The sequence below is a fragment of the Lingula anatina genome, chromosome 5 (genome assembly GCF_051362555.1).
Source record: "Lingula anatina isolate TDL-2025a chromosome 5, LinAna3.0, whole genome shotgun sequence".
NCBI lineage: Eukaryota > Metazoa > Brachiopoda > Lingulata > Lingulida > Lingulidae > Lingula > Lingula anatina.
Genome location: NC_141771.1, coordinates 15,074,870 through 15,102,176, shown reverse-complemented (window position 1 = coordinate 15,102,176; position 27,307 = coordinate 15,074,870). Strand labels below are relative to the sequence as shown.

Sequence of the window (27,307 nt, the reverse complement as noted above, 5' to 3'; positions counted from 1 at the left end):
ACAATCCCTTAACAGTCGAACACGTATTGGAGATGACCCTAAGCGACCTTTCTTCAGGAAGATGACGAGCGCTTTGTATCGAAGACGTTTTTTTTTTTTTTTTTTTTTTTTTTTTTAAGTGCAACCCATGGCAGTAACTTAAGGTGTGCAATAGGGTAAAATTGCCTAAAATCATGTTTTTGAGTTTTTCTATGTGTTTACATTAAACAAAAACATTGTATGTAACATTGGATGAAATAATTTATCTTGAGTATAGACCAAAAAATGATTCTTTTGACGAGTTTCTCTTACATCTACAGCGAGATTTATTTATCTAATCCGACTCGGCTCTAGTCATTCTCGGAGGGAAAAAAACCGCAACACCGCAGCTTTGTTTCTAAAGCCAAAAATCAATTTATTACCTGGACATTACCTGGTTTTATAGAAGAAACATGTGTGACAGAAATCACGAAATCTTAAATTAAGCGAAATAATGGACAATTGAAGACAAAATGATTTCAACAGATAATATGTTTATATTTAAAAAAAACAAGCTGCGTGCGCATGCATGTAACTCCATTAAAATTAATTTGTATGTCTGGCAATTATTTTGCCATCGTCTCTTCTTTTTTTTTTTTTTTTTTCAAAAAAAAAAAAAAAAACAAACATAGAGTATACATTTTATTCAACTATTATTACTATTTTAAACAGCAACATTCAATTTCGAAAGTACTTTAGAAATCATAAATGAATCATGTAAACGTAATGAATCAATAAATGGTAGTTTCATTGGAATTTTTAAGATTTTCCATTCCTGTGTTTATCATCTAAGATCAGAACGCATACAGTCCGATAATGCTGGTCTTGTGGTCGGAAGCTGGTACCCGATGCTCTCGGGCCGTGGGGAAAAACCCGTCTAAACCCGTCGTGGGGAATGCCGGGAAAGTGCCCACGCCCGGATACTTCAGTCTATATTACATGATAACATCAGTTTTTATTGGTACTGTGCCGTACAGTTCAAAAATATTGCCCCGTTTTAGACAGCACGGGGCGACTGAATAAACTTTCTCTCGCGACTACAATCTATGCTCTATATACACTACACTGGTACACAAGATGAAGCACAAGAATTTATAGCACTTCCTACAGAAAGAGGTACTAAAACCAAGTCAGATATTTAACATAATTAAAGCGAGGCCAGTTTTAACTTTATATAAGAGGATGAGGTCATAAATAAAGTGACTCGATCATTTTGCAACTGAGAGCATCCTTCAGACTTTGATTAAAGTTTCTTTCTAAAATAAAATACGTACAAAGATTCAGGTAATATAATTATCACTCAGGCAGCTAATGATTTGAACTAAACTTTGACATACAACTCGGAATATATTTATGTAAGATAGTCTACTTTAGGGGCTCTAATCCGACTCGGGATAGTCTGGGTATCGGCTATCTGGGAGTTATGCCCGGAGAATAAGTTACGCAACACCGCAGGTTCATTTCCAAAAAAATATTTTATTACCTGGATATTGCCAACATTACTACTTTTAAAGAAGAAAGGTACGTGACAGAAATCGCCAAATCTTAAATTAAGTTTAAGTGAGAAAGGACAATTGAAAAGAATTTCGACTGATAATTAAACGAACCACGTGCATAGGCATGCAACTCCACTAAAATAAATTTGCAAGTCTAGTGATTATTTTCCCCATCTGAACACGCTTTTAAAAAAGAAAAACAAAAATGAAAAATTAGAGAATATAGTTTTATTCAACTATTGTATACAATAACATTAAATTTCAAGTACTCGAGTAATCATAAATGAATCATGTAAATGCAATGAATCAATAAATGGTAGTACCCGATGCCCACGGGCCGTGGGGAAAAACCCGTCTAAACCCTTCGTGGGGAATGCCGGGAAAATGCCCACGCCCGGAAACTTCAGTCTTAAAAACACGATAACTTCAGTTTTTTTTAGTGGCACGGTGCCTTACAGTTCATAAATATCGTCCCGTTTTGGACAGCATTGTGTAAGTGAATAACTTTTTTCTCGTGACTACTAACTATTCCCTCAATACACTATAGTGGTACACAAGATGAAGCACAAAAATACATGCAATTCCTACTGAAAGAGGTACTGAAGACATGACATTGACTAGTGTCTTAATTAACACAATTGAACTGAGACTCATTTTAACTTCATCTAGGGATATGAAGTCATAAATAAAGTAACTCGATCCTTTTACAACGGAAAGCATACATCAAAACTTGGTATAGTTCTCTCTCGTGATAAAATACACAAAAGTTCAGGTAATATGATTATTACCCAGACAACTCAATGATTGAAATTGACATCTCACTGTTTAAAACAGAAGTTTCTCAAATGTAATTTTGCCCTGAAATCGCAATTACCTATGTGATACAAGAAAAGCAAGCTTGCTTACACATACTTCATATTTTACACTACACTGTATGACCGTCCATGCAAATTTCAATATGAATTCTTGGGCCCGGAGAAAAAAGTGCATATATGATGAATTGGATATGTTTGTCAACTAGAACACTTGAGAAAATCATAATATATTAGTAATATTAGTAATGCGCGGGTTACTCGAGGTTAGTGTGCGGCTTATGATCTTCTCAAACGTTATACTGACGAACAACTCCACATCATCAAAAGCACAAATTTGAAAAATGACTACATCACTAAGATTGAAATAAAACACAGACGACCATAAGTGGTGATAATAACAATGTTTTGCGAGCGAAAACTTATCTGCATTTTGAATGTGGATAAAGCAACTGTATATCGCTCTTCACAACAGTTCCACATTCTCTAAAATATTTTTGCAGACAGGCTGTGTCCTTAAAAACCCAGACTGCTAGGACGTCCGATCAATGAAAGTGGCAACAGGGGCTCTTTGCTAGCGCATTAAGTGTTTCACATCTTGGACATTTGGGCCAAGATTGATGGAATCTGCGTTCGGGCATTAATTCTGGAAAACTGCCCTTTCGTAGCCTACAAATGGAATGTAACATGTTCACACAAAAAGTATGAAAAGTAATTGAAAACTTCTAGTAATTGCAACAAAGAACATCTATGTCACTGATATTTACATGCCGCTAACTCTAGTATTTTGACGTTTCTTATTGTTTTAGTTCTTAACACGATATTTTTTTTAATTTATTTTATTTTATTTCTACAACACAATATAAGAAAACCACATCATGATTTTAGAGAGTGCTAAGATTCTACAAAAAGAAAGTGACTAGAAAATAAAAGGGATAAAAGAAGGAATATGAATCACGAAAACGCCTAACAATCTGAACAATATAAACAGATGAATTCACATGCTCACCTGCACGATGGTGTTTTAGTACACGTTCCACAACCACAGCGCTGGGGCGAGGTTGGGGGTAGTCGTTCCTAGTATTCCAGACCAGTGATAACGCCACGTGTGTCACATTGAAACTGGTGAAGATCTGAAAGTTGGCCGATAGGAAGTCAAAATATTTTGGACGAGTGATGTTTCTTTCTTTTTTTTTTTTTCTGCGAGTTTGTGACAAATTAAAATATTTTGACCGCTAAAATAAGTTTTTTTTACATGGGTTTTTCAAGTTTGTGATAAATTAAAAGAGCTAAAATGTCTGCCATATGAATGTCCTTGAGTAAATTCTAAGTAGAAAGAAAAAAATACCAACATTCACAGGCTAGACAAGTCTAAGGCGTTGCACAAATTGTCCAGTTTGTTAACCTGGCCCATAACATAACCCTTACCTTAAAGGGCCCTAAGTTCCAATGGTATCACAACTAGACAAGGGCTCTTGAAATCCCATATGCTGACATCGTTTTCTCCATTTTAAGTTTATGAAAGTGGACCATCATCAGGGCATGCGCTCACCAATGCTATCTGCCTCGACTACAAAACGGAAATTTAGAAGACAGTAGTTTCCCTATTTACCTCTTCTCCCTACCCTACCCACTAACGTTAATTTTTTTCCAGAAATGGGTCAAGGGGAAAATGCACTACCTTGTGGAAGTGGGCTGTAAAATTAATGTGGCCAGGGGCTTTATCTCAATAATTTTATAAGGTAAACAAAATGACTTTAGTGTATTAGGCCTATTCTCCGCAATAGGAGTTACCTTTTACGGCTTTGAAGATTTCCATTTCCGAGAAACACCATATGCTACTGATGTTCCCCCATGCAGCCACCTTCTAAACAGACCATGGCTAGAATCTTCTTACGAAAAGTGAGGGCTCTATCTGGATTTGCCATAATCGAATACTGTAAATACAAAGGAAAAAGTGTTAGTTTTTTTACGGTGGCAGTGGATCGTTTCATAACAATGCATTGCCAAGTGCTTTTCTACCATGTTTAAATTGGTTATTTGACCATTGTTTTTTTTAGGTTTTCAAAAGAACTTTTGGTTTGATTTAATTTTTAATGTATTTGATACACCATAATTCTAAAAATATCAAGCTCTTGTTAATAATAATAATAATATAAAAATGCAATCCAGTCCAGTTTTACTAAAATTGTTATTCGGACCAGTGAATCATGACTCAGACCAGTAGTTTTTAGGGAACTCGAGGTCCGAATGGCCAGTGAGGTGAAAAGTTTACGGCAAAGACCAACTAAAAAATCTCGAATGGCCAGTGAGGTGAAAAGTTTACGGCAAAGACCAACTAAAAAATCTTTTAAGTCTATTTTCTCCCCAATAACACGAGTTACCTTTAAGAGTTTTTCATCTCGGTGAAACACCAAATGCCTTGGACGCTTCCCCAATGCAGCCACTTCGTAGACGGACCATGACAGAACTCGCTGGACGCTTCCCCAATGCAGCCATCCCGTCGACAGACCAAGACAGGACTCGCTGGACGCTCTCCCAATGCAGCTACCTCGTAGACAGACCATGGCAGGATTCGCTTGACGCTCTCCCAATGCAGTCACCCCCTAGACCATGATAGGACTCCCTGGACGCTCCTCCAATGCAGCCACCTCGTAGACGGACCATGGCGGGACTCGCTGGACGCTCCTCCAATGCAGCCACCTCGTAGACGGACCATGGCGGGACTCGCTGGACGCTCCTCCAATGCAGCCACCTCGTAGACAGACCGTGGCGGGACTCGATGGAAGCTCCTCCAATGCAGCCACCTCGAAGACAGACCATGGCGGTACTCTCTGGCACCAAGGGATCGGAGTCGCTGAAGCGTAGATGTGGTCATCTTCTCCTTACAGCTGTCAGTGGAAGCTCTATCGAGAATCGCCATATCGACTTCTGTTAACAGAAAGAAAAACGGATTAATGTCTTTTTCTACCTATGTCAGCACTTAGCGGTCAGGCTTACATTTAAGATTTTTCCATTTCAGTTAAACACTACATACCTTGGACGCTTCCCCAATGCAGCCACCTCGTAGACGGACCATGGTGGGACTCGCTGGAAGCTCTCCCAATGAAGCCACCTCGTAGACAGACCGAGACGGAACTCTCTGGCACCAAGGGATCGGAGTCGCTGAAGCGTAGATGTGGCCCTCTTCTCCTTGCAGTTGTCAGTGGAAGCTCTATCGAGCATCGCCATATCGAGTTCTGTTAACAGAAAGAAAAATGGATTAATGTCTTTTTCTACCTATGTCAGCACTCTGCAGTCAGGCTTACATTTAAGGTTTTTCAATTTCAGTTAAACACTACATACCTTGGACAGTTCCCCAATGAAGCCAACTCGTAGACGGACCATGGCGGGACTCGCTGGACGCTTCTCCAATGCAAAAACCTCGTAGACGGACCATGGCGGGACTCGCTGGCCGCTCCTCCAATGCAGCCACCTCGTAGACGGACCATGGCGGGACTCGCTGGACGCTCCTCCAATGCAGCCACCTCGTAGACAGACCATGGCGGGACTCGCTGGACGCTCCTCCAATGCAGCTGCCTCGTAGACAGACCATGGCGGGACTCGCTGGACGCTCCTCCAATGCAGCCACCTCGTAGACAGACCGAGACGGAACTCTCTGGCACCAAGGGATCGGAGTCGCTGAAGCGTAGATGTGGTCCTCTTCTTCCTGTAGTCAGAGCTCTCTCGAGAATCGCCATCACCGAGTTCTGTTAACAGAAAGAAAAACAGATTAATGACTTCTCCAACCTATGTAAGCACTCTGCAGTCAGGCTTACCTTTCATCTCAGTGAAACACCACGTGCCGTGGACGCTTCCCCAATTCAGCCACCTCTAAGACGGACCATGGCAGGAAGCGCTGGACACTCCTCCAATGCATCCACCTCGAAGACGGACCATGGCAGAACTCGCTGGACGCTCCTCCTGTGCAGCCACCTCGTAGACGGACCATGGTAGGACTCGCTGGAAGCTCTCCCAATGCAGCCACCTCGTAGACAGACCGTGACGGAACTCTCTGGCACCAAGGGATCGTAGAAGGAATCGCTGAAGCGTAGATGTGGCCCTCTTCTCCTTGCAGTTGTCAGTGGAAGCTCTATCGAGAATCGCCATATCGACTTCTGTTAACAGAAAGAAAAACGGATTAATGTCTTTTTCTACCTATGTCAGCACTCTGCACTCAGGCTTACATTTAAGGTTTCCCCATTTCAGTTAAACACTACATACCTTGGACGCTTCCCCAATGCAGCCAACTCGTAGACGGACAATGGCGGGACTCGCTGGATGCTTCCCCAATGCAGCCACCTCGTAGACGGACCATGGCAGGACTCGCTGGACGCTCCTCCAATGCAGCCACCTCGTAGACAGACCGTGGCGGGACTCGCTGGACGCTCCTCCTGTGCAGCCACCTCGTAGACGGACCATGGTAGGTCTCGCTGGAAGCTCTCCCAATGCAGCCACCTCGTAGACAGACCGTGACGGAACTCTCTGGCACCAAGGGATCGGAGTCGCTGAAGCGTAGATGTGGCCCTCTTCTCCTTGCAGTTGTCAGTGGAAGCTCTATCGAGAATCGCCATATCGACTTCTGTTAACAGAAAGAAAAACGGATTAATGTCTTTTTCTACCCATGTCAGCACTCTGCACTCAGGCTTACATTTAAGGTTTTTCCATTTCAGTTAAACACTACATACCTTGGACGCTTCCCCAATGCAGCCAACTCGTAGACGGACAATGGCGGGACTCGCTGGATGCTTCCCCAATGCAGCCACCTCGTAGACGGACCATGGCAGGACTCGCTGGACACTCCTCCAATGCAGCCACCTCGTAGACACACCGTGGCGGGACTCGCTGGACGCTCCTCCTGTGCAGCCACCTCGTAGACGGACCATGGTAGGTCTCGCTGGAAGCTCTCCCAATGCAGCCACCCCGTAGACAGACCGTGACGGAACTCTCTGGCACCAAGGGATCGGAGTCGCTAAAGCGTAGATGTGGCCCTCTTCTCCTTGCAGTTGTCAGTGGAAGCTCTATCGAGAATCGCCATATCGACTTCTGTTAACAGAAAGAAAAACGGATTAATGTCTTTTTCTACCTATGTCAGCACTCTGCACTCAGGCTTACATTTAAGGTTTTTCAATTTCAGTTAAACACTACATACCTTGGACGCTTCCCCAATGCAGCCAACTCGTAGACGGACAATGGCGGGACTCGCTGGATGCTTCCCCAATGCAGCCAACTCGTAGACGGACCATGGCAGGACTCGCTGGACGCTCCTCCAATGCAGCCACCTCGTAGACGGACCATGGCGGGACTCGCTGGACGCTTCTCCATGCAGCCACCTCGTAGACGGACCATGGCGGGACTCGCTGGCCGCTCCTCCAATGCAGCCCCCTCGTAGACGGACCATGGCGGGACTCGCTGGCCGCTCCTCCAATGCAGCCACCTCGTAGACGGACCATGGCGGGACTCGCTGGCCGCTTCTCCAATGCAGCCACCTCGTAGACGGACCATGGCGGGACTCGCTGGCCGCTCCTCCATGCAGCCACCTCGTAGACGGACCATGGCGGGATTCGCTGGCCGCTCCTCCAATGCAGCCCCCTCGTAGACGGACCATGGCGGGACTCGCTGGCCGCTCCTCCAATGCAGCCACCTCGTAGACGGACCATGGCGGGACTCGCTGGACGCTCCTCCAATGCAGCCACCTCGTAGACGGACCATGGCGGAACTCTCTGGCACCAAGGGATCGGAGTCGCTGAAGCGTAGATGTGGTCCTCTTCTTCCTGTTGTCGGAGCTCTCTCGAGAATCGCCATCACCGAGTTCTGTTAACAGAAAGAAAAACGAATTAATGACTTCTCCAACCTATGTAAGCACTCTGCAGTCAGGCTTACCTTTCATCTCAGTGAAACACCACGTGCCGTGGACGCTTCCCCAATTCAGCCACCTCGAAGACGGACCATGGCGGAACTCTCTGGCACCAAGGGATAGGAGTCGCTGAAGCGTAGATGTGGCCCTCTTCTCCTTACAGTTGTCAGCGGAAGCTCAATCGAGAATCGCCATATCGAGTTCTGTTAACAGAAAGAAAAACGGATTAATGTCTTTTTCTACCTATGTCAGCACTCTGCACTCAGGCTTACATTTAAGGTTTTTCCATTTCAGTTAAACACTACATACCTTGGACGCTTCCCCAATGCAGCCAACTCGTAGACGGACAATGGCGGGACTCGCTGGACGCTCCTCCAATGCAGCCACCTCGTAGACAGACCGTGGCGGGACTCGCTGGACGCTCCTCCAATGCAGCCACCTCGTAGACAGACCGTGGCAGGACTCGCTGGACGCTCCACCAATTCAGCCACCTCGTAGACGGACCATGGCGGAACTCTCTGGCACCAAGGGATCGGAGTCGCTGAAGCGTAGATGTGGCCCTCTTCTCCTTGCAGTTGTCAGTGGAAGCTCTAATGAGAATCGCCATATTGAGTTCTGTTAACAGAAAGAAAAACGGATTAATGACTTTTCCTACCTATGTCAGCTCTCTGCTTCCTGGACCTGTAATAAGAATAATAATAATAATATGTAATAAGAAGAAACCTGGAATGCATAGAAATGTACATGCAACGACACTACAATAATAGCCCACAACAGAAGATGGCGACGAAGTTTCCTGCGACGATTCCTCGTGGAGAGAAGCGAAGAGAAGCTGGCCAGCTTAGAGAAACGTCGAATCCACCGTCCAGACGTCTGCGTGTGCAAGAATCGACATGTCGATGAGCGATACGCTGACTAGAAAAGATTCGGAAAAATGTGAGTCGACTCCTGTGTCCTTTTTGCTTGATATTGGGCGCAGTGCATGACGTCCTTCTTGTTGCTCTAGCTCCGTCTGCGTTGAATGAACGCAATTTCAAACTTTCGCGCTTTTATACCTTTAGTGATATAAAGTCACATGGTGGCGTTCCTGGTTAGCCTGTTCATGGGGGGTGGGGGTGGGGGCATATGATAGTCATGCCCATGATTAATTATAATAACTTTTTAACATTTACATTTTATTAATTTTTAAAAAAAAATTGATTGTTCTGTTTATCATTTTATTTTATAATAAGACTTATAAGTATTAAGCAGTGACTTCGAAATGTACAGGCAAATTTGATGATAATTTCTAAGCAACTTACCTTCTCCCCAAAATTATAATAAGCCCGATGTCCGTTACACTGGAACAGGTAGCCGTGAACTTCTCGCAGGCCACTCTAGAACGTGTGTATTCGAACACTGGTCCAAAACGTAGATAGTGTAATAGGGCATAGGGTGACTGCATTTTCGATACAGCCCGAGGGAGCATGGCTGTTTTGATTGTAGTGAATTGTAGTGAGTCAATTGAAAGTACACTGGACTTACACTGTAGCATATACAGCCACCTCAGTACTCTAAAACATATTTTTAATCAACTGAGTTGTTATTCTGAGAAATGAAAAACACGTGAAATTGTGATTTTACGAAACGAAAGAAAACAGCAGTAGGTCACACGAATAATCTTGATTGACTTAGACCAGGCAGTAGAAACAAATGAATATGTTCTGCATATAAAATGTCTTCTGATATAGGTAATAATTTACAACGGACGCCTCCCTTCATGGCTTCAGGTTATCAGTACTCTGATGCCAGTAGCATGGGTAGAGAGAAAAGACGAAAAAATAAAACAAGACAGTAAGATAAAAATTAAATATTTCTCATTTATACGTTTACTTTACCCACTTACACCTCAGTTGAAAACAACACTTGTACGCGTTTTAACATTGTTATAAGTCTGAGTGGTCACTAATGGTCAATATAACTAATGATTCACACGCATTTTCTTCTTCTTCTTTTTCTTCTTCTTCTTATTATTGTGATAATTATGTTGTTGTTGTTGGTGGTGGTGGTAGTGGTGAAATTACTGTTTAAAACGATGTAAACTCATCGCTTGTGACAGTTTTGTCACTGGGAAGTGTCAATCACACATACGACTCCATTGTCTGTAGACACGAACTAACATTTGAGGGAATATTTGCACAGTGATAAAAAAAGCTTGTATGATGACATGCCGGTTTTATATTTTTCCAAAGCACCTTGACCCATGAATTTTTATTCCTGTTAGTTCTCGAATGAAGGTACAAGGTATTGTTTGGTGATGAAAACTGGCTGAATAGCGCGCGTTAAAAAAAGAGACAACACAAATGTCCCGAAATCAAGGTTGGAAGAAATTTGATCGTTTTACGTGGCTTAAGTTAATATTTGCGCGCACTCATGAGCGATATATACTGAACTATTTAATTAAAATGTAAACAGATCTGAATAAATTGCAGTGTGTCAGGGTTGTCGTGAAAAGTGTGAAAGGAGTTTGCAGTGCGTGGTATAAGACATTTTTATCATCTCCATCAGCGTTCATGTAAATATTTTTAGGTCTCAAACTTCGACCTTGTGGGGTACAGTTTTGCTTTAACATTTAGTGAGTCGTAATAGTGAATATGCCCATCAAAATACGCAGTTTCAACCAAGCTTATCCCTGTTAAAAAACACATAAATATAAAGCCAGAATATTTTCCATGTTTATTTTTATTTTAATTTTCTTGAATTCAACTATAACAATGGTTAATATAGAACTGCATAATACCAACTAAAATTCTCAGAATCATTGTCTATAATCACTATAAAACAATACGCTTTTTTACTTAATACTGGGCTAAGCACTTTTTAAACCAATATATGGGAAATGTGATTGGACAATGTATCAATCCATGTTATTCACCCTTGAAAAAAAATAGAAAGGGACTTATGGGACTTACGGTGTATTTGGGTATCAGTTCCATAGGCTTACACTGAAGTGAAGTAAGAATAAATAAAACCATTTAATATACGTGCATTACTTGAGTATTTTTTATATTTTAGTACCAGCATTGCATAGTCAGTAATAATTTTCTACTCTGCTGGCAGAAAGTTTCAATTCGGTTTCAAGATCGAGTAACAAATAGACTAAACATATGCGCAAAGCTACGCAACAAGGAAAATATCGTCTTCATTGTTATATACTTGTGTAATCTAAGCATTCTTGAAAAGCAGAGGAACAAACATTCAACCCTTATCTAGCAGTCATGTTCATTTGCTAAAAACGATTTTACTTCCTGGTACGCTGTTCCTTGTACCATGTAACATCCTCATTGCACATCCTCAAAAAAATTCTAAGAGCGCAAGTATCAGCTGTTGTATTTTGCCACGATCGAATGTCTCTTCTCTTATTTGGAAAAATAATAATATTACTATTCAACATCATAACAAAAAATTATGATATTTTTCTCCGTGAATGATGACAGGAAGTCGGGGTTGGGGTGCGCTCTGTGTGACGTTAACACACCATAAACTCACATTACGTGAACGTTATTTCTGGCATCAAATTTACCCCAGTATACCAAGTATAGATAACGTCAGCATGCCCCTGTAATGTGCGCCATCTAAGCCTACGTATATACGTGCTGCATGTGACGATTGTCCTGTAACTTGCGACGTAAACATGGGCCTATCACAGAAAATGTGGCATCAATATAACCACTCAGGGTGTGACGTCAAATGATTCCGGCCCTGTTACGTCGCAACGACTAGAATACGCACCTATCAGAAGTGTCGTTGTATTCAAAGTGGTGGGTTCTGAGATCTAGGCATCAGAGCCTGAGAACGCTGGTGTTGATGGTGTTGTTAAAGATGCTGAAGACATATTTAGTATCTAGTCCTGAGACACTGTTTTGTTCAGAGAAACGGGAGTTGTCGTTGTAGTGTTTGTAAATGAAGTAGGCGATGTCGGCGATGATGTTGTTATTGTTGTTGGAGGTGGTGGTGTCATTATTGTTGTTGTTGTTATGTATTGTTGTGTTGTTGTTGAAGAGAAAGTGGTTGTGGACTCGAGTGTAGTTAAGGCGGAAGACTGACTGGAAACCGACGTCCCAACTGTTGTAGGGGAACTGATTGAAGTTGCATTAGTGGGAGACAGAGTTGGGTCAGAAAATGATGCATTCGAAGCGGAATGGTTTGTCGATGAAGAAGCATTTACAGATGGAAGAGGGGAGGAGGAATGATTGAAAGAAGGCGGCGAATTAGAAGAATTAGTGAGAGATGAGTTAGTTGGTGGAATTGTAGAAATAATGGTCGGGGATGAAGAAGAATTTGAACTAGATAGAGATGAATTAGAAGGCAAAGAAGAATTCATTGGAGGAGAATGCGATGTATTGTATTGAGAAACACTTGTGGGCATTGATGCTATTGCTGTTGTTGTTGTTGATGATGATGTTGTTGTTGTTACTGTTGTTGTTAATGATGATGATGTTGTTGTTGCTGTTGTTGTTGATGATGATGATGTTGCTGTTGCTGTTGATGATGATGATGATGATGTTGCTGTTGTTGTTGTTGTTGTTGATGGCGATGCAAAGGAAGAGGATGTCGAAGGTAAAGAATTAGTAGTATTAGTAGACGGAGAAGAAGCAGACGTGGAAGACAACGACAGAGTCGATGAAGGTGGTGACGTCAAAAGTAGTGGATCGTCAGCAACAATAGAACTGTCATTGACAGCTGATGAATTAGAAGGTATGTTTCTGGCAGGGTCACTGTCTACGGGTAGAGTGCCGTTGGTTGAAGTAGGCGTTGGTGTTAGTGTCGTTCCGTTAACATTGAGTGTTACTGTCGTTGGCAATGTTGAAGATTTCACTGTAGCGTTTGTTATGATTGCAGTCGTCTCTGCCGTAGTTGTTGGTGTAGTTGAAGGCGTTGTTGACTTTGTTGTCGTATTCGTTGTAGTTGTCGCAGTAGTTGTTGGCGTTAAAAACGCTGTCGTCGTTGTTGCTGTGGAAGTGCTGGTCAATGCTGGTGATGTTGATGATATATTTGATGTCCCTGTTGTCAATGAAGTCCCCGTTGTCAATGAAATCTCTGCAACCGTTGACGGCGAAACCGTTGTCATAGTACCGTTAATCATGGGCGTAACAGTTGACCCAGAGGGCAGAGATGAAGTTGCTACAGAACCGGGATAAGTCGAAGATGAGTCAGTCATCGCTGACGTTTGGAATGTGGACTGCTCAGCGTCTGTTCTCGAAGAAGCAGGCGCCGTTGATGTCACGGCGAATGAGCTGGTTGCGGTAGGTGAGACGGTTGTGACCGAGTCGATTGTGCTGGTAAGTTCCTCCGCTGATGCGGTGGTGGAATTTCCTGATAGCGCGCTTGTTTCCGGTGCAGAGCCAGACACTGAAATTAAGAGAGATATGGTAATTATTGATTTAAATGGGAAAAAAGGAACAAGTAAAAAACCAAACGGGCTTAACACTTCCTAGTAAAAAGCTGGACTCCAAGGATAAGAATAAGATATGTCGATTTTCTTTATTTTCCATATTTTAAGTATAATTTTAAGCAAAAACCAGTGCATCGAATAAAAGCGGAAGGGTAGATAGATAGATAGATGGATGGGTAGATGAATAAATAGATAGATAATACACCTATGCATAAAGATTCATGGACAGGGTCCCAAATATAACGAAAAAAAATTAGTGCTGGAGCTCGAGTAAGCTTTTTACTTACCTGCTGCATAAATACCATACCCTCCTCCGCCCAAAGCTGCCAGAAGGAGGACAATTCCCAAAATAATAAGAGCTACTCTCCCGGAGCACATACATTGCCGCTTGCCGTCCAAAGATTCGGCGTCGGTTTGATTTGTGTTCATGCGCGTATACAACGTGCGACTGCCGTCTAAAATGAGGAATAATAATAATAATAATAATAATAATAATAATATTTGATACTATGCGTTTATGAATTAATGTCATCGTATAACAATTGTTATTATTATTCTTCATTCTAACAATGCTTTTGTGATTGGTTCAATGGTGTATCACGAATATTATAAAAATCAATCGTTTTATTATTATTTTCATTATTATAATCATTATTATTGATTGTTATAGGCCCCTATCTGTTTTTTTCTCTATCAGTATGTCAACATTAACTCACTCTCTATCTCTCTCTCTCTCTCACACGCACACACACACACACACACCCTCTCTCTCTCTTCCTTTTTCATCTTTCTTTCTTTCTCTCTGAAACACACAAACACACTCTCTCTCTCTCTCTCTGTCTCTCTCTGCCTTCCTCTCTCTCTCTCTCTCTCCCTCTCTCTTTCTCTCTCTCTCTCATTCAAACCTCTGTCTCTTTCTCTGTCTCTCTCTCTTTCTGTTTGCGCCCATGTGTGTGTGTGTGAGTGTGTGTGTGTGTAAAATCCTCTACCTGGCTCTGATGACTCTCTTGGCCCAAGCGGAATTGGAATGAATAAATCCATGGATGTCTCCGAGGCCGTCCTGTCCTGGCGTCCATCCTCCACGTCTGCATCCGTTCTGAAATAATCCTGTTGTTTAAAACTGATTTTGTACGGATCCAACGGTTGCAGCTCAAATATATCCGGATCAGATCCGTTTTTGAGTTTTTCGGTAGAAGAGTTGCTATATCCACCAATACTGCTGTTCGAATTCGCTAGTCCGTTCACGTTGTTATTTTGTGGAGTCGTAGAAAAAGAAAGATTTCCGTTACTGCCTTGATTGTTCGTTTTTGGACGTTTGAATGTAGAAAAACCGCGAGGTTGTGATCTGTAACTGATGTTGAGAATATCAGAGTCATCCCCACTGTTAAAAACATTGTCATTTTCGCTCTTCTCTTGGGGTTTTGATTCATCTCTTTCATTCAGTACACTGAACTCCTTTCCATCATCATTCACTCCATCATCGCGAACGTCGTCTCCTTTTTGGGTATTTTCCTCTGCCTCTAGGTCTCCATCTTCAGGCACTGGCGACGGAGCTTCAGCGTTTTCTTTTTCTGTCTCTGCCATCTGAAATAAAATAAAATCAACTAAGAGTATATTCTTTGTATTGCACAAAAAACAATCAGCATTATTGATTTATTTCAGAAAAACTAAATGGACTGATTCCACAAATACCAAAAGTTAACCCTGCTTAGTGCACGATGTTGCAAAGAATTTGTAAACGAAACTGAATGTCTCAAAGCTCGCCAATAAACTCATTAACCCGTCTTTAATAGAGACAAGAATGCACAATAACCGTTAACCTACATACCGTAGTTTTTTTTTTTTTTTTTTTTTTTTTTTTTTTTTTTTTTTTTTACTTAAACCTCACTAATACGTTTAAATATACTTCAAAAACGCTTATTTAGCCATTTAAACAGCTTAACCAAGACCTCAGAATGCTATAGACGGCATATCACATTTCTATTCCCGTAATTTTTCATTATGTCACGTGCACATTAAACGCAAGCTTATATTAGATGGAGTCGTGTGTACGGTATTCAATCAAATATAATTTCAAACACTTCTCTTTTTTTCCAAACATTTAATTATCCTAAAGATTATGGTAAGTATTTACTCCCGAATTAACGTATTTGCTCAAATATAATTCGGATCAGAATATTTTAATCAAATTGCTATGATCTTTTTTTCGGGGGGGGGGGGCGTAGGGGGTACGAATAAACTTGTTCGAATTTTAAGGGTAATCACCGTAGTGAGAAAACCAGTATATCAGATTTCGAGATGAAGGACACATGTCGTTTATGCAATCCACATACTTGCTTCGTGTACACTGCAGGGGCTATATGAAACAACGGGTTGCATAGTTAACAGAACGATGAATCAAGTTACCAACGCTGAAGTGACAAACCACGCCCCTATCGAAATGACAAACCACGCCCATATATTTCATTGCAACAAAGACAGTAGTATTTAACATTTTAGAGCTACCTGACTCTAAAAGTAGTTACGCGAGAATAATTTAGACTATGCACAGCTCTGCTTCTTAGAGGCCAAAAAATATGTGTGGGTTGCGCTAAGCTTCCAGTTGGAGAAGGATCAGTTTTAGATAAAGCTAAAGAAAAATACGCTTTACCAGATAAATAATGTCCCTTTTTTAGCTCGATTTACAGCAAAGATTTGTCACGAATAAGACATATTATATGAATATTTCTTTAAAAACTGTGACCCAAGTCGAGGGTGAAGAAAAACCCCGTTTAACGAGATTTGTTCGAAATTGCTCATCATTCGAGTGAAAAATGTTACGAGGAATGCGTTGTCTGTCTTTTATGGAAATATATGCAGTTATATAAACATTACTATTCCGTCTAGGACATTCTAGGGATGAACAACTTCACTAAAAATAATAAATAAAAAAATCATTGAAAAAGGTTTCTCTACTGGTACTGTTGTGCTGAATAATTGCGCAATATGGCACATAAAATATCCCCCATAAAAAGCCTATGGTGAAATACACGTTTTAATTGGGGGCTTGGATCCTTGGTTTTGTCATTTGAGGTACAGTGTCATAAGCGTTTTGATTCAGAGTTAGATCTGCCTGTGGATAACTGACAAGCTTTGGCAAATTCCCAGGTCAGTATCTTTTTATTTAATTTTATCTGCCCTGTTTTCGGAAAGATAAAGTCCACGTCATATTTATTTGAACAAGAAAAGAACAAAAATGCCACAAAAGGCACGACGCGTCATTTTGTTCTCTCTATTAAATAAATATCACGGAGTCCCAACCACGCCGTATTCTGTTTATGAACTAAATAAAAGTACGCTGAAGCATGTGATTCTTCATAACCACAATCTCAATATCGCGACTTAATAGATTTATTCACCCATCTTAAAATAGAAATGCTCGCTGCGACTAGTACGTGTTGCGCATAGATGTAATAAAACCAGGTTCTTATGCATATATTCTTTTTAAACTTGACATAGGTCCGATTAAAAGGGAAGTTACAACTGAAATATTAATATAACCCACAACTTAGAAACTGGCGGGTACAGGGATTTGTTTGGAGGGGGGCAAGTATAAAAAAGTTGCCACGACATATTTAAGTTAGTAGACACTGATAATTTCAATCTCATGTGTAGGGCACAATGATAGAATGGAATGGGGATTTGCTTGGTTTTGTTTCGTTTGGTTTGACTTTTTGTCTCTGTTTTTTGAGGAGAGAGGAGGAAGAAAGGAAAACTTCCGTAGCTAAGGCGTGTGTGCGTGCGTTTCACTGTGTGTGTGTGCACGCGTTTGTGCGTGTGTGTGTGTGCTAGCGTGCGTGACACTGCGTGTGTCTTTGTGTGTGTTTGTTCGTTTGTGTGTGCGTGCGCATGCATGCGTGGATGGCGTTGCACGTCGCACACTACCCCCCCCCCCCCCTCCCCCCGAATCCTCCATTGTTACATGTACACCTTTGTCAACCGTCTTTTTCCCAGCAAATCGGTGTCGGCCTCGTGTGCGTGGTCATTTCTATATACCTCGACAGCTTAGCGCAGCCTTTATTTACCCCTAATTTAGATGTCTCCATTACACGTTTGACTCATTGACACGGGAGCGTTTCGCTTAACCTGCGACGGCACGAAATGGGTCTGTCTGCACTTTAATGTTAATGGCATGTTTCGCACCTCTCTGTGTTTTATAGTTAACAGTGGAACAATGTCTCACTTATATGACACCCAGTGCTGTGTCCGATACAAGGGTGTATTAACCCATACCAATGTATATAGCCGATCATCAGTGTCTGCTACACGAGTGAACTGACCATTTGCAATACCTACATTATGTCCAACTTCTCGTGCAGTTCTCTTGGTAATAAGTTTAGTATTGTTTCTTATCCCTGTATGTTCTCGTTATATTAATATACTGGGGTTATCGAATTTGTTGGGACATAGACATAATCAAATATTTTGAGTATTGAAAACAAACAGACAGGCAACTAATTAAAGGAATAGGAGGATAAATGATAAATAATGAAATAATGAAAAGATACAAGACGGTCTCCCTAAAGATACTTGTAGCTATTACCCTTAGACATTTATTCTTTGTTGTGTATCATAAAAGGATTTACAAATAACAAGGTGAAGCAATGACTTCTTAGCAGTGCATGAAAAAAGTAAATTTCAAATCAATATCGGCTTTGGGGGACTAGCAGAATGTATAGCCCAGTGCAGACTTCACAACTGACTCATGCTGTTAATACATATAACACTGTCTGCGTATAGGCTATCTCCTTTTTTGCTTTTAATTGTATAATAAATAATATAGGCTAATGGTATTTCTTAAAAAGTGAAGAGGTTAAAATTTCATTTGGTAAGCGGAACGCCTGCAAGCTCTTGACTAATTCACAAATACTCCTGAATTTTTTTTAAAGATGTGTTTATGCACAATACAAATGTAGGGATCGGGGTACATCACGTGTGCATGTATTATGAAAAGGTATAATATTTTTAAAATGCCAAAATATATCATATTGTATTCTACTGCCATGTTGGTGTAAATTTATAATTCTAGTAGTGTTGATATCTAAATAACATGTGGAAAGCTCTACTCTTTGCACAAGGAAGTAGATGATTACCCCATTCTTCCCTACAAACCCGGATTTGAGATCGACCCTTCATCCCTTCCAATACCCGTATTCAGCGTATTCATTTGCAATTTAATTGGATCCCCGCCGCTAACATTGTTGTATTCATTTACAGTTTAATTTGACGTTATTTTAATTTTTGGGTAAACATGTGGGATTTCCCATATGACATGTCGTTTCAGTTCTCAACATGTTTCTCCTTAAGTTCGTTGGGAATTTTGACATTATGTTTATTTTTAATGGCTTTGGAATTTGCCAGTTGCAAAATGTTTCCCTGAAACTTCGGACGTATTTACAAATATTAACAAATATAGCTCCCGCCATTACCAAAAAAAAGTAAACACAAATATGTATCAGAAGTCAAAAGGGGAAAATGATAAAGAGAGTCCGTTCGGGGAACTAAGCGCACTCGCTGCACTTCCTTCTTCTCCACAATTGATAAACAGTGTTATGCGTGTACTTACATCGTAAAACTTACCTCAGTATATTTCAGTATCTATCGTATCGTAAATGAAATGCTTTGAAATAATGTGAGGAAATGCCAGTACGGTGAATGTCATTTTTTTTCTTTGTGTTTAATTTTTTTATCATTTTACACAAAGAACACACTGTTAATGCTATAACATGACACCTTAAAGTGATAAACACCATATTAGGCACAGAATGCTAAATTTTGATTAAAAAACATTTTCTTTCTTTTTGATCATTCGTCACCAGAAGTATTGATGGATATTATATAAGTGGCAGGGCCTAAATATACTTGTCCCATCGATTTACTGATCTGTTTGTAAGACACAAATTGCACGCGTGATGGTTCACATAAACGAAGTTCAAGATTAAGTTGTATGTGTACAGTATGACCCTTTGAGTGTCATTATAGACCAGTCGTCTTGTAATCACTAGGTTCACAAACTGGGTGTCACAGGTAAAGCCCCACAACTAGTACTGCGACGATCTTATTCAAAGATGGGGGGGCACAGCCATGTTTTCCTTATCGGGTCCCCATTTATTTAGCTCACCCACGCACGAACACAAGCGCGCACTCAAACACTTGCGCACAAGCTCACGCACACGTACAGGCTTGCGCGTTTATCCACACGCAGAAACGCGCGCACACGCACGCAGGCATACACACACACACACACACACACACACACACACACACACACACGGAGATAAGACAGCTTTAAATAATTTGATCATTCTGACACTATACGAGATGCATCTGATGAATTTATATAACACAAAATATGATTAAAAAAAAAAAAAAAACGCGAGGGCAGGAGAGGGGGGTAAGGGCAGGCATATGAATTTCCCTCTCAACTTCTCTTTTTTTTTCTGGCAATTTGCAGTACTGTTTGTAAATAAGACCCTTGGCATAAGCGTTCGTTTATATCATTAAAACCGACTACCTTAAAAGGATGACGGGGACAATAACAGTTTTATCTCAAATGACAAAATACAAAGACTGAAATTAAATGGGGAGCAATTTATAGCAAAACTCTTCCCGTCCCCGTTCGTTAGTATATTTGCTATTGCTAGCCACAAACCCATGATGACTTTAATGTTAACCATATTATCAACATACCTTTGGGTCAACCACAACTTAAAGTGGTGAGGCGTCCCTTGAATTACTGAGTCCTCAAAACATCGACGCGTTTGGAGAGACGCAGCATATAGTTAACAAACATATAAGACACGATGATTAATAGCGTTTATGTCACAGCGTTACGCAGTGGCTGAATTGTTGAATCCTTAAATCCCAGCTTAAACAATCGTGTTCACGTGCCTTCCTTTATGCCTTACGGGAAATAAATGTTACTATGTCCATGAGCATAACTTAGTCACTCAGCACCGCCATAACTGTGATATATTGGTGTCTCAGGTTCGCCTATTGTTTATATACGGTTACACATACACCGAGTCCCTGAAAAACGTTGTGTCATATCTCGCCTTATGTTCCGATTTGACGGGCCACCAGAGGGTGCTTTTTTAAGATCACTGTTGACTTAAAGCAGTCTCGTTGTTTGTTGTTATACAAATAACTCAGTGATAGCAGTGGACTTGATAAGGCGCTTGCCAATGCACGTCCGCATTCCAGTGTGTTTCTCCTGCCCTTGTTTAAAAAGTTTGACAGAATCCTCCGTGTCTTCGAAGTTATAAGATAGATCAATGCTTGTGTAGTCTAGACTTCGCTGTGACAATCTGTACTACAGCCAGTGTATCAAAGCAAAGAATGAGAAAAATACACCGTCCGTTTCTAGTAATATATCGTTTTTACTGTATCGTATAATACTATAGAAAAAAACGAACTGGTGTTCTTTCTTTTGGATGTCTTCAACAATAGTACTGACTGTTTCCACCGCCTATATACCCCGGAAATTTTATGCTGTAGTCACAGTAAGAAAAATGCCCTGAGTCACAGACAGACAAATATTCTCAAGGGTTACGACAGGCCGCTTATGTATGGCCTTTACTCCTTTTTATGTGGTTGTCGTGTTGTGACGTTCAAGATCGGGGTTAGGGCTTATATGGCTTTGTTTTAAAACCTCGGTTCCGTGCGTGCGGTGCATGAAGTACCTCAATCGTATTTGGCCTAGTATTGCTAGTGCCTGTAGTACTCTATGATAGCTGCAGCGTCATTAAAGTTTAATTAATCACTGTTTTGATTCACCCCAGCAGTTTTATAGTTGGATTGAAATTCAGGTTTCTTTCTCTGGGCTTAATTCTAGTGATAAAATATACTCTCTATCTCTCTCTGTGTGTAGTTCACTCTACTTTGCGCACTGCTGTCAGCGAATATTCACTTTACCAGCCAAATGAGTCAAATGAAGATGCGGAGTTCCATAACTCTTCTTTGAATTTTAGCAGATGAATATATAAACTGCTGTCTGAAAGAGAAAGTCGCGAATAAATGTGAATCAGGTTAAGGGTTGTTGAGTGTACACGTTTTTAAACAAACAAACAAACAAACAAAAATAAATAAATAAATAAAAGTTGCTTCTAAAACTACAGTTGACCAAGCGCTGCAAATTGTTACCTGGATGACTTCTCGTCAATCTAGCAATGTCACTAAGAATTTCTGCGCATCCGTGCTCTTTAGAAAACTATAGATCTCGAGATCGCCTCCAAAATTTTATGACTGCTTCAGATCAATCCCCTTTACATCTTAACACGGGTGTTGTCCATTAACTTCCTGAGACACCTGTAACCGCTTCCAATTCACAAGTTTATACCGGAGCAAGTTAATAACAATATGCCTACCTGTCCTCTGTAACTGAGTAATTGACATTCTGTGTCACAGCGAGGGCGAAACCGAATTAGAAACCGTCCTTGTATCTGGGCCGAGCATCTCACTGGCGAGATTTTAGCCTATCTATATATCATAGGTTCGATTTCTGCCAGTGCCAACCCTCACTATGAAAGCCTTATCACGACCTTCTTATCGCTTCGCGTCAAGTCAAACAAGCACGGTGACTTACAGATAAGACTACGTTGGAGTTTTCGGCGTACGCGCCAGTCCCACGCTTTCACGCTGAAGTCTGGGGTCATTAGTTTCATCTAATGTTCGTGCCACTTTCCCAGGCTCAGCACAGGTCGTCTGCGGGAATGTTGCGACCAATGATGTCTCTTGGACACGCGATTCTGTTTAGATGAAAGTGTCTTTATTCAGTTATTGGCAAGTCCTCTCAAACGTCGTCTTGTGCTCATATTAACTCGTTAATTTTATTGCTCATAGAGTTATATAGTGGGTTCATTTCCTCTCCGCTGGCGTGCGTTGGTTTTCTGGAATTTTACTGAGCATTTAAATGTACGGTGTCAATCTCCGTAATGGGGTCTCGTTGTGGCGGATGATCGCATTGTTAGATGTCAAATACACACACACACACACACACACGTACTCGCGTGTATATCCCATAAAGATATGGGGTTGATCTTTGAATTATCAAAATAAAAATTACACCACTAACTACTCTTAGGAATGATGAAATTAATAATAATAATAATAATAATAATAATAATGTGTTAACTCAACAGAAAGGTTATGTTTTAAAACGCATGTGCATTCCCCAGTATCCAAGAGTTGTCACAATTTTGGCATGCATTGCTGTTTATTTATAAAACTTCCTGGTCTTTTGGATGAACATTGTGTGTACACGTGTTTATTTCGTATGGGAAGGATGTTTGTTTAACCAGGAAGGTTTTTATGCCAAATCTGCTCAATATTGGTTTTATAGGAGCAATGATAACCCGCAAAGACACCCAAACACACACACACACACACACACACACAGAGAGAGAGAGAGAGAGAGAGAGAGAGAGAGAGAGAGAGAGAGTGGAAGGAGTACTGGGTATCTTTTATCAACGTCAACATTCATATTCTATAGATTTCTGACAGACCACAGCTGAGATTTTATGCTGTCATGAATAATGCAAAATATCATTGGCATCTCTAAATCACTCATATATATATATATATATATATATATATATATATATATATATATATATATATATATATATATATACAAAATATAGAATATAGTATACAGCAGCCTTATCAGTAGGCATGGCACTTGTGTCTTTCACGGGGATACCAGCATTTCCAATCATTAATGTAAAACCATATGATCCATTTGAATAATTTAAACGACGAGTGTGCTGTGGGATATGTTGTGATCTATATGCCTGAAATTTTACCAAATATGCTTCCATCGAGGCAGATAGCGTTGATTCTTCTCGTGCTTGGGATAGTGACCATGCTTCTTAATATGTCGCTCATTCTGAACTACTGGTTCAAACACAAGGTGGTCTTTAAGTTGAATTTATTTAGGGCATCACCAGGACATGGTATGGATGCGAGAAGACTTTCTTTGCGGATCAAGAACGATCTTGAATCTAAACAAAACGTAACGAAATCTGCAAAGTCTAGGGATGTCACCGAGCACCGGATAAGTTCACAAACGGACAAGAAAACGGATATTAAAACGGATAAGAAAATGGACTCAAAAACGGACAGCCAAGTAGGTTTCAAAACGAATAAAATGAATGCTTCGAGATTTTCGGACTCGGGAATGAGCTTGAAAACGGATCAAGAAGATACCGCAGGATTAAAATTAAACATTATAATAGGATCGAACCAAGTAAGCAAAAACCAGTCCACGAACAACAACGCGTGCCGCGGGTTAAAATCCCCCACGAAATTTACGGACTCCCGCTGGGTGCCGCTGTCAGATCAGTTCCCCGAAGATTTTGCTTATTCGGCTTACCTAGATGGTAGAAACGGAGAGAGAATAGTTCGAGTCGTGGCATTTTTGCCAAGTACAAATCTTATGTACTGCCACATTTGGTTGCGGGATTCAAGCACGACGATGGGCAAAAACGTAGAGACAGTTCGAGCCGGGAAAGCTTATATATTCAGAGCCTGTGCGCATAACATGTAAGTGTTGATAGGGTGGATATGTGAAATGTTCGTGTTTTTTAGAATCATATGTATTATTATTATTATTATTATTATTGTTGTTGTTGTTGTTGTTTGTATTTCTGAATTAAGTTGGCGAATGAAATGAGAAAAAGAGAGAAGTAAGAGTAGTAGTATGGTAGAAGTATAGTTTGATGATGAGTGGGCATTTATGAGTGTTTGCATTTTTTTATTTACTGATCTGCTTATGCGTGCTCTTGCATGAATTAGGTAGGCACGTACGTACTTTTTTCTTTTTCTTTGAATCTATGCCGCATGTGTGTGGGTGTGTGTGTGAGAGAGAGAGAGAATGAGAGAGAGAGAGAGAGAGAGAGAGAGAGAGAGAGAGAGAGAGAGGCTGCAAATGTCACCTGTGGTCATTATATGTAATGGTCAACGGGCTATACGGTCCGTAGTGCCAGTAGATCACCTTTTGAAATCGAGACCCCGAAAATACCATACAAATCGCATCCAACATTCCTGTAACAGACTGCAAGTGCACCCAGCTGTTGTCAGAGAGTACCAGTAGATTACCGTTCCTGCCACACCGTCCAGAGAAAGAAATGGGGAGGGGGGGGAGAAGTACGTGGTTCATTTTCGACGTATTCAGTTTTATCTTTCAGGATCCCACCGGCATTGTTAAATTGCAGAGTGAACTCAAATTCAACGCCTTACGCAGTTTCCATCGTAAAGGACCCCTGCCATTCACCCGGCAGCGCCATCAAAGTGCGGGACGCGCGCGTCTTGAGGAATTCGCCGCCCCCTAGTGACGACAGCTTCGGCGTGTGCGTTAAGCCTCTTCACGGGGCGAAACAGAGCACTAGCAGGCTGGTTGAATTTATAGAGGTAAACCGAATGTTTGGCGCTCAACATATAACGCTGTATGATTTTAATGCCAACAAAACGGCAGTAGGGCCCATTTTAGACGCATACCAAAAAGACGGGATTCTTTCATTGGTGCCTTGGAATTTTCCGGCGACCGCGCAGCGCATATTGACGAAGAGAAACACGGCGTTCATATACTGGGTTATAGAATGTGGCCAACTCGCAGCTACGACAGATTGCTTGTACAGAAACATGAATAGGTTTCAATACTTGGCCGTTGTGGACATGGACGAATTCCTCACCCCTAGGGCCAACAACTCCTGGAGGGACCTTATCAAAATCCTCCCACAAAACGCCGGTGCGTATCTCTTCCAGAATAAATTCTTCCGCATGGACTGGATGGGACGGCAAGAGATCGCCAAAAACCACGCGGCTCTCAATGACTCTCGTGCTGCTAAATTCAACCCCAAGTCCCTCTCGGTGACCAAGTCGGAATACGTTGGAGAGGTATACAGACCTAAGTATATACTTCGCACGGAGGCGGCCTATGCGACCAGGGTGCATCGGCCCCGGTTGTTCCCCTCGTGGGTGGAGTATGTGGTGCCTAAGCACCTTGGGTTGAGTCACCATTACCGGAATGCAGGGCGGTCAAATCGCCATCTTAAGGGGCATCCGGTCGAAAAGGACACCTACATGTGGAAATATAAGGACGAACTTCTAACTAGAATGGAGAGGGTGTTTAATAGAACTGGTGCACTTGTTACAGACTGATATACTCGAATATACGGGGTTCTTATGTCTATTAATTAATTTATTAATTTATGTATTTATTTATTTATTTATTGTCATAAATCCCAATCTTCGATTCCGATTAGTCATATGTTAAAGAACATACTACGTGCCTTTACCATTACAAAATGTGCCACTATAAAATTCCTGACTTCTTTCTTCGTTACTGGAGAAACTCATAAATTAAAATCCAAGGACTCGGAAACTGGATAATATAGATGTGGTATTTTCAACGGCTCTAGATAGTGTATAATTTGCAACTGGAGATTAATTGAAAGTTGAATTCCTAGGTAGGGTTAAAAAAAAAGGCTGAAAAAAGGTCTAATGCTGAATGTATGAACTTTAGTAGAGGGACTCCATTATTTTGCGTTTACGACTGAAATCATTTTTAATTTGACTGTAACAATTTATAATCGGTAGGTTAAATTGTACTTAATGTGATAAACGCTTGTGTGTTTAAGGAATTGCTGGTAGTTTTACTGTCAGTTAAGAGAACCTGAACACATGGTTGGGCTGGATAGGAAGGGCTTTGACTGGACTGGAAGCACTTTTTTTTTCAAGCCCAAAGATATGTCGAGCTAGCTGTCAAAAAATTGAAGTGTATGTTCCCTGGTCTTACCTAACGAATTATAGTCAAATCTGCTCCCCCTCCTCCTCCTCCAGTCGTCGGGTCTAAGATTTTCGAAACGTGACTTTACAGTCCTGAAAGGGCCAAAGGTTTCTATCAGCTGAGCTACGAATCCTTCAGGTCTTATACCGGTAGCTCAGCCATCACGTTGCAGTCATTTTTATGGACTTGTAGCTTGTCAGGACAAACAGCCATCACTTGTGCGCGTCGACTTCCCTATTTTTTCGTAAACACCATAAAAATAGTGAGCAAAATGTTCATAAGCTTGGTAGTTTGATCACAGATGATAATTATATTGCACAAGCTAACAACTCACGTCAGTCTGAAGAAGGCCCGCATCTAAGTTGGCCGCAAAATAATGGTATGGTAAATATTTTCAGCTTATGCTACAATGTAAATAGTTATCATCTATGAATAAAAATAGTGTAACTTATTATTCTCAAACTTACTATAATGACCCGATTTAATGGGTTAAATACAGCTATAGGTAAAGAACAACCTGATCCGATTATTTGTCTTATTTTTTATTCATGTTGTACGAAATTGTCAGCACAATCAACATTACCTGACTGAACCCTGGGATCTACAAAGTCAATGTCTCAGCTGAGCTTGTTGTTGGAGGTGCGCCGGATTTTATGGGTAACCGTTTAAACAACTCACAGTGTAGCAAAGATTTGCCAAAGGCGATGTAGCAGGTGCTTGGATTAAAATTTACATTGGCGCAAACCGTTCCCAACACTATAATAATAATAATAATAATAATAATAATAATAATAATAATAATAAAGGTTTGTTCAAAACCTGCTT

The 27,307-nt window shown here is 41.0% G+C and overlaps 4 protein-coding genes across 5 annotated transcripts; 1 reads left to right on the top strand and 3 right to left on the bottom strand.

Annotated features, from left to right (window-relative positions):
• Window positions 1-1,727: 1,727 nt before the first annotated feature.
• Window positions 1,728-6,317, bottom strand: LOC106179396 (uncharacterized). The gene is made up of 8 exons (XM_087014047.1): window positions 6,302-6,317; window positions 5,672-6,075; window positions 5,364-5,565; window positions 4,711-5,257; window positions 4,121-4,263; window positions 3,755-3,896; window positions 3,336-3,459; window positions 1,728-2,995 (listed from the first exon to the last, which is right to left on the bottom strand). Exons 1-4 carry the CDS (start codon window positions 6,315-6,317, stop codon window positions 4,926-4,928), a joined length of 954 nt encoding a protein of 317 aa, XP_086870173.1. The 3' UTR covers window positions 1,728-2,995; window positions 3,336-3,459; window positions 3,755-3,896; window positions 4,121-4,263; window positions 4,711-4,925.
• Window positions 6,318-6,323: 6 nt separating this feature from the next.
• Window positions 6,324-8,912, bottom strand: LOC147761714 (uncharacterized). Its single transcript, XM_087013868.1, has 6 exons — window positions 8,532-8,912; window positions 8,249-8,425; window positions 7,518-8,179; window positions 7,054-7,411; window positions 6,590-6,947; window positions 6,324-6,483 (listed from the first exon to the last, which is right to left on the bottom strand). The coding sequence occupies exons 2-6, from the start codon at window positions 8,253-8,255 to the stop codon at window positions 6,459-6,461; spliced, it is 1,410 nt and encodes a 469-aa protein (XP_086869994.1). The 5' UTR covers window positions 8,256-8,425; window positions 8,532-8,912; the 3' UTR covers window positions 6,324-6,458.
• Window positions 8,913-10,925: 2,013 nt separating this feature from the next.
• On the bottom strand, window positions 10,926-22,530 carry LOC106179410 (uncharacterized). 2 transcript variants are annotated; one of them, XM_013563029.2, is made up of 5 exons: window positions 22,062-22,530; window positions 20,386-21,688; window positions 14,646-15,240; window positions 13,944-14,111; window positions 10,926-13,613 (listed from the first exon to the last, which is right to left on the bottom strand). In XM_013563029.2, exons 3-5 carry the CDS (start codon window positions 15,238-15,240, stop codon window positions 12,106-12,108), a joined length of 2,271 nt encoding a protein of 756 aa, XP_013418483.2. In that variant the 5' UTR covers window positions 20,386-21,688; window positions 22,062-22,530; the 3' UTR covers window positions 10,926-12,105. The 2 variants fall into 2 exon arrangements, with proteins under 2 accessions (XP_013418483.2, XP_086869688.1); XM_087013562.1 differs by lacking the exon at window positions 22,062-22,530 and adding an exon at window positions 21,838-22,023.
• Window positions 22,531-23,387: 857 nt separating this feature from the next.
• On the top strand, window positions 23,388-26,931 carry LOC106179394 (uncharacterized). Its single transcript, XM_013563009.2, has 2 exons — window positions 23,388-24,237; window positions 24,882-26,931. The coding sequence occupies exons 1-2, from the start codon at window positions 23,426-23,428 to the stop codon at window positions 25,852-25,854; spliced, it is 1,785 nt and encodes a 594-aa protein (XP_013418463.2). The 5' UTR covers window positions 23,388-23,425; the 3' UTR covers window positions 25,855-26,931.
• The last annotated feature ends 376 nt before the right edge of the window (window positions 26,932-27,307 follow it).